This window comes from Nuphar pumila, chromosome 6, assembly GCF_984573655.1.
Source record: "Nuphar pumila chromosome 6, dmNupPumi1.hap1.1, whole genome shotgun sequence".
Lineage (NCBI taxonomy): Eukaryota > Viridiplantae > Streptophyta > Magnoliopsida > Nymphaeales > Nymphaeaceae > Nuphar > Nuphar pumila.
In genome coordinates, this window is record NC_143254.1 from 18754307 (window position 1) to 18761658 (window position 7352).

Here is a 7352-nt window from a genome sequence, read left to right on the forward strand (position 1 = left end):
TTCTCCTGGTATAACCTTACAATCGATGCAACAACCCCTATCTCTCTTTCTAAGTAGGAAAAAATCTATTTGACTCGTATTAACCCCACTTTTAAATGTTACTAGGTGAGACTCCCTCTTCCTAAACCAAGTGTTTGCTAAGATCATATCATAGGACAAACAAAAATCTAAAATCCTTTCTCCACTTTCATTTCTTTCTCCTATACCATAGCCTCCATGGATATTCTCAAATCCATCCCTACTAATGCCTACATGTCCATTAAGGTCACCGCCGATGAAAAGCTTTTCTCCATAAGATGTCTCTTGTACTACTCCATCTAAATCTTCCCAAAATTGATGCTTAATGGAATCATCTAAACCTACTTGAGGTGCATAAACACTGATAATATTAATAATATCCGTACCTAATACTAATTTAATAAGTAAAATTCTATCACCCTTCCTACGGACCTCAACTACATTATCTATAAACTGACGACTCATAGCAATCCCTACTCCATTCCTATTCCTATTTATTCCTGTATACCAAATCTTATATCCCCAAGGTTCTATCACTTTAGCTTTCTCACCTACCCATTTGGTATCTTGAAGACATAAAATATCAATCTTTCTCCTACACATAACATCTACTAACTCTACCAACTTACCAGTTAAAGACCCTATGTTCCAAGTGGCTAACCTAATTTTATGGTCTTGGACTAACTTCTTTACCCCCACCCGTCCAACAAAGTGAGGGAACCCTTGCCTATTTGACACCACACCCGGGCGCCGGTGTGACGCGTCGCTTCTGGGCGACGACCTAGCAACCCTTGCACATTTATCACTGCCTCCGAGCCTAGAGAGTACAGCGCGTCGCTCAGTAGGGAACGCCCCAACGAAATTCTCATATTGGTTCATTTTCATAGGATATGACAAAGTTTTTATGCTGGCTGTCACAGGCCTACCGCAACCCTCCTCCTTTATCCGGGCTTGGGACCGGCAGTGTATAATTACACAAGCGGAGTTTACCACCTAATATATATATATATATATATATATATATATATATATATATATATATATATATATATATATATATATATATATATATATATATATCACACACAAAGAAGTGGGGGTAGCTTGCCTACCCCCATTTGAGCGAACAGACAGATGCACACTACAGTGCTGCCCATCTGCCAGAGGGGTTTTAGCATAAAACTACTTTTTAGCATCACACGCAGTCCACTGGGACCTTCGCTCAGCAGTGGTTAGGCAGTTACCCCCTGCAATCAATGTTACAAACAATCTATGCTGCATACTTAATGAGCATTTTAAGCACTTTTTTTCTGAAATGAACAATGCAAATATGATTGGTATGATCCATTTGCTACAGATCAACACTCAAATCATGTTTTTCAATCCTAAAATACATTTATGAGTTTTAAATATTTAAAAGAAAAATTGGGCCGTCTATTTTCAAACCTTCTAAAAAGCTATCCACATATCATAATTGGATGATTCAGGACCTATAAAGTAAATCATGTAAAACGTTCATATTGTAAAATTTTGAAAAGAAAAAAAATAAGTCCCCAAATATTTTAGTTCATAAGAGAGCATGGAGGATTTGAACATGAAGCTAGGATCTCATTATATATATATTGAAACTGATTGGTTCAAGTGCTTCAAAATTCGAACGTCCACAATACACCAAAGCTGCACGATAGAAAAATTAAGATTTCAGTTTAACAAAACTCAATTTAGATGTGTCCTTTAGGAGCACATAAGGCTTTTTCCACTGGATAACATAACACATGCACCCGTGTTGAAAATGGCAATAGAGCTTAGCTGAATTGAAGGTAGGCTTGGAAGCAAGCGTAAGACTGAACACCTTAAAGTGATAGTTGTCTCAGTGATAGCTGCCTCACTATGTACTGAATTGTTAGTGAAATAAGACTGAACACCTTAAAAAAACCACCTTGCTTGACTCAAACCAAGTTTGTGTTATAATAAGTTTGAGAGAGAGAGAGAGAGAGCACTTGAGCTTGATGGTGAAATGGGGATGGGCTTGGGTTTGTATAAACCCAAGTCCAACGGCCAGCTATTAACACTCAAATGACTACTAATAAGGGTCCAAACGGCTAGGTCTAGGCGGGAAAACAGTTGGATAGGGGCATGGGTGGTCAACAGGCCAAAAAGTTAGCCAAAGGGCCCAAAAACATCCAATAAATGGAGCTCGTTCAATTGCTAAACAATGGTAAAATGGCTAGGTTTTAAAGAGGGTTCTGGAGACCGCTTGACCATAAATTCAGGGACATTGGTGGTCAGAAGCAGCTCAGACAAACCCCAAATGGTCTCAAGGTCAAAGATGGCCAATGAAACTCAAAATTTTGTCCATCAATGTCTCAAAAATTAAAATGATTGTTGGAATACAGATTAAACAAAAAACACATGTATGTTTTTTAAAGGGGACTGGGATGATCTGAGAGATAAATGGTCTGGAACCTACACATTACTCTCTCTCTCTCTCTCTATATATATATATTTCAGTCCCTGCCTTTTTCTGTATTCTCATTTCCCACATGAACTATGTAACTCCCAATGGCAACTACTGTGCAGCATAAAAAAGGAATAATTTTATCAAGTTCTATAAAGCAACTTATTAGACTTTCATCCATAGGGAAATGGGAACTGTCTCTCTCAAAGTCCCACTTAATAGTTTGCGTGTTTGAAATTTCTTTAAGTCACTCTTAGGCGATGAGTAAGTGAGAATGGTAATTTTGATGCAACCGGCAATGATCTAGCAATGCTACTCTTTCAAAAACTTCCAAGAACAGTAATTGCAAAGTTTGAGTAAAGAATCAGTTCTAATGTCGAAACACCAATTAGAGAAATTAGATCAATTGATTTTTCTGAGGACATGGAGGCAACTGCTGCAATTTCAGGGCTCAATGAAGAAACAGGAGAAGATACTGGAACAGGCGACATTGGTACGGAAAATGGAAGGTTTGGCTCATTTGATGCAGGAGATGGAGCAAATATCTGTGTATTATGACTTTCATTGCCTGCATTGTTCATCACAATCCACCACAGATTACAGTAACCATTCAAACAAGGAAACAGTAACAAATAGATTTGAAGAATCAAAATATGATAATTTGACCCTTACCCGTACATTGTGGCTGAATGTAAGTTTTCAAACTGCAACAAAGTAGAAGATAACTGCTGTTTATTTCCTCTGATTTCAAAATATGAAAATAATTGACAAACAGCTATAGGAAGTACCTGCTAAGAATAGTGTGGCCACGGTAGCCACGATACAGACAGGTTGTTACACTACACCCTGCACTTATTTGTTTTTCATAAACATCACCAATGAAAATATTACTCCCTTTGCACTGGAGATTATGGCATGACGTGTCTAGGGGGGACCAAGAACAGTGCAGGCTGAGACATCATGAAACCAAACATGGACTAATTAGTGGGATGAATATGCAAAGGATGATAACTGTGGATATAATGATCTTAAACATTTGGCATTAATATGTAAAACTTGATAAATGTGGAGATAATGATCTTAAACATTTTGGTGTCTCTAACTTACTTTAGGTCAATTGAATTGCAGCTACATTTGATGCAGTTGAAAGCAGTTATTCTGTAGCTTCCTTTGGGAACAAGCAGACTGTCAGAATATAAATTCAAATTTGCTGATGTACAAGCTGCAGATATACAGTCAAATGGGGAAGTAAGCTTAAACAACTGACAAAACTTGTATTTTTGGTTGTCACATATATTCTAAAATTTTGCAAAGGAAAAAAAAAAAAACAAAGAGAGATCTACTTGAGTTCCATTTACTATCAAACATTTTATAATCAAATAGACATTTATTAACTTTGGAAATTACTTTATAAGGGCCCATTTGTTGCACCACATTTCATGAGGAAGTGAGAATTTTGCATATAAAGATCTCCACGTCCTAAATGCATGGAACAATCACGTATAAAGTGGGTATGACAGTCATTGAGAAGGAAAAATACCATCCACCATGGGAATCATGAGAAAATCTATTAATGTGAAACCCCCTAGGAAACCCTTTTCCAACCATTCTCATCTATATGAGGAAGAATAATATTGAAAGAATAACTGTTTTGGTGGGATCCATGCACATGTTGCTAGTGATATACAGTGAAGGATAAAAAAAGTACTACAATTTATGAGAATTTACAGAAAGCACCAGGCGATATCTATGAAAAAATAAACCAATTGGTTAATTGGTGCACCTGTCAGACACCTTGAAGTGAGTAATCTGCCAAATGCTTTCCACAATGTTTTTGGCTTCCATTTTGAAAAATTCTGGAGATAGATTTCTTTTGATAGAGAAGCTACACTGTCAGTGGAAGAATAAGGAATACAATTAAAGTTATTGCTTGTTATTATGTTTTCTTGTCTGCTCATTTTTTCATGTTTGTGCATGAACATCAAGATTTTTGCTCTGAGACTTATGAATTTTCAGTCCAACTATTTGACAGAAAAGGATTGTTTCATAGCCATATCAGGATTGCTCATGACTATTTTTGTTACATGATTATGCATAGAAGAAAACTCATACATGGATATTTTTTCTGATTGATCTCATTGGTCAATGAATATGCATTAGAAACTAGAATGAGATTTTCTACGAATTCTAGAATGCTAGTATGTGCTTCATCAAGGGAATAGAGATGATCCTATAATTGCTAAGGTGAGAGAATGAGAACAAACAAAACAATAGTGTTAAAGAAAGCAAATATTTAAACAGAATGGTGCTTCATCCCATAAAAAAAAGAGAAAAACAAGAGAAAGTCCTGACATTTTCCACAAATAATGAACATGAAAGGAAGAAAATGCATTTCAATTATATCCATGTGGAGTATTATTAGCTCTGTTTCCTGCAAAATTTTATTGGCATGTATTAGTGATTAAAATCATGGCTATAATTACAAGGATTACCAGGTTGATCCTGGTCTAATTTGTTGCCATTATCTTGGCTTTGCTTGGAAGCCATATTTGAGGGGGAGGTGGGTGGGGAAATGGGGATTCATTGAATCCCCTTATCCCTGCTGCTGTTTAGGAGCTTGGATTTGGGAGATAGAAGTGAGATGAGAGTGCAGATAGCTCCCATCTCCCCATTTCAACTAGATCCTCACGAAGATGTATTTGACAACTTCACTACCATCACCCATTTTTCAACTCCATTCCCATAACCCCTCTCATCTCAAATCCAACACCGACTCCACAAGCCTTAGAAAAGCTCACTTACTGCTTCAGAAATGGAGAGAAAAGGAAGATTCTTTGTTTCAAAATCTATACCTTTACAGAAGCCCGTGCTGGAGAAATCATCTTGTACTTGATCATATTGCTGGTGTTATCAGTGAAAACTAAATTTGAAAGACCTATCTCAATAGAAACACTAGAAAAGGAGGTCTCCCAAAAACTATTTAATTGAACAATTGTTGCACCTGTTGAAGCACCTCAAACTACATAGTTGTTTATCATTTACTCATGAAAGCCTGACTTATTGCATCAGCAAATCAAATCGATAATACAGCCTGAGTCTGTTTACAAATATCATGCTTCCACATTTTTTCCAATTTCTTGTTTGAAATTTGGATTGCACTGTATAAGTTTCATACAGAAACCATGGCATACTACCTGTTTTTGGAGATTTAGTAGTCAAGCAACCAGGAGACAATTAAGAAACAACACATTAGAATGCTATACTTCATGTTTTGTTCCTCTTTTCCACCAATTATGCATCATGTTTATGAATATGCAATCATTTAGTGTGAAATATTTTTCGCTATATCATTTTTCTGTGACACTGCCTGCATCATTCTATTGATGTCTACATTTTCCTGATTCATTCCAATTATTTGACACAAAAGAATGGTTTGATCTATCCAAGTCAGTTGGCCATAACTACTTACATTAAATACACAACTGTAGGAAGTAAATAACTCATGATGAAATTATATCGAGTTTGTGATATACCGCTTGTCAGTAATATTGGAAACCCCCAAAATAAGAAATACTAAAATCAACTAACTCAACATTAGAATGTTAAATTTGGATATCAAATGATTTTGACATTTCATTTTCTCCCCCCATGTATGAAGTTAAGAACTAATAAAAAAACATCAACTGATCAGTAATGCTAAAATCAACTGATGTAGCACTCAACATTAGCATGTTCAATTTGGATATCAAATGATTTTCACATTTCCTTTTCTCTCCACATGTATGAAGTAAAGAACTAATAAAAAAACTACACTACAATGACACAAAGATGCACCACATTCACAACTTAAATTTACTTCAGGCAGTGACATTTAAGAAAGAGAAATTCGCTCACCGACGATCGGGACCGCAAGAATATCCCCAGGGTGAACATCTTGATTCCCTAATTGATTAACCGAGATCAGACCCGCGACCGTGATCCCGTACTCACCTGCAATGCTGCTCAAGCTATCCTCATCACCAACAACATAAGAAAGGTACACCGAGGGGACACCATTATCGCTGTTGTTGAAACAAGTACACGGAAGCGGGATTCTCAGACCGGTTCCGATTTCCAGCGGTTGGGAAGCATCAATTCCATTCAAATTCTTGATCTGATTTGCAGTCACCAGTCCGCCGAACCCGGCTGCGATCGAGTCGAGGTTGTCGATGGGCTGAATGGTGTAAACTGTCGAGACGGACTGGCGAATGCCGTTGATGCAAGGACACGAAATGGGGATCTTCAGAAGCGAATTGGCAGGGATGATCTCCGTCTGGGGAGTAGAAGGGTAGTAAGAGTTCGATGCTAGAATCTGCGAAACTTGGATTTGGAACTTCGATGCTATCTCGGAGAGCTTGAGATCAGAAGGGAGGAGGTATGAGAGCAAGGAGGTGCAGGAATCGGAGGAGTTGCAGGGCTCTATGACGAATTTGGGAGAACCAGAGCGTGGGAAGACGAAAAGCAGAGTGAAGAAGATGAACTTGGTGTGAATCAAATACGATGATGATGGTGAAGGAGGCATGTTGCTGCCTCCTTCCTTTTCTTTTTTTTGTTTTAAGCTGAACCAAAAAGATAAGAGGAAGGCTTCGAAACGGACATGGAAGAAGAACGAGAGAGAGAGAGGTCTCTTTTGTTATTAAAGTGGGAAGGAGGGAGGCAGAAGCCAACTTTGTTTAAGATTCCCGAATTTTTAAATTCTGACCGTTTCGGCAACGGACCACCACAGTTCACGAATTCACATGATCTTTTTTATGAGTTTCTATTCCCTAGTGTCGGTATGTATCTACCATTCACTATCTGCCGCTGACAAACTTTTCTAGCGGCAACTTATTGGCCA

The 7352-nt window shown here is 37.6% G+C and overlaps 1 protein-coding gene across 2 annotated transcripts; it reads right to left on the minus strand.

Annotated features, from left to right (window-relative positions):
• Positions 1–2794: 2794 nt before the first annotated feature.
• On the minus strand, positions 2795–7119 carry LOC149834190 (lysM domain-containing GPI-anchored protein 1-like). 2 transcript variants are annotated; one of them, XM_090010010.1, is made up of 5 exons: positions 6467–7119; positions 3584–3698; positions 3265–3426; positions 3149–3180; positions 2795–3044 (listed from the first exon to the last, which is right to left on the minus strand). In XM_090010010.1, exons 1-5 carry the CDS (start codon positions 7035–7037, stop codon positions 2797–2799), a joined length of 1128 nt encoding a protein of 375 aa, XP_089866136.1. In that variant the 5' UTR covers positions 7038–7119; the 3' UTR covers positions 2795–2796. The 2 variants fall into 2 exon arrangements, with proteins under 2 accessions (XP_089866136.1, XP_089866135.1); XM_090010009.1 differs by having other exon boundaries at positions 6371–7119.
• Positions 7120–7352: the final 233 nt, after the last annotated feature.

Bases quoted from the DNA above. Each gene is read 5' to 3' on its own strand.
- LOC149834190 (XM_090010009.1), bottom strand. From the start codon at position 7,037: ATGCCTCCTTCACCATCATCATCGTATTTGATTCACACCAAGTTCATC. The intron at 3,699-6,370 runs GTGAGCGAATTT...GTATATCTGCAG, and splicing joins TCTTGCGGTCCCGATCGTCG to CTTGTACATCAGCAAATTTG. The intron at 3,045-3,148 runs GTAAGGGTCAAA...TGAACAATGCAG, and splicing joins CATTCAGCCACAATGTACGG to GCAATGAAAGTCATAATACA.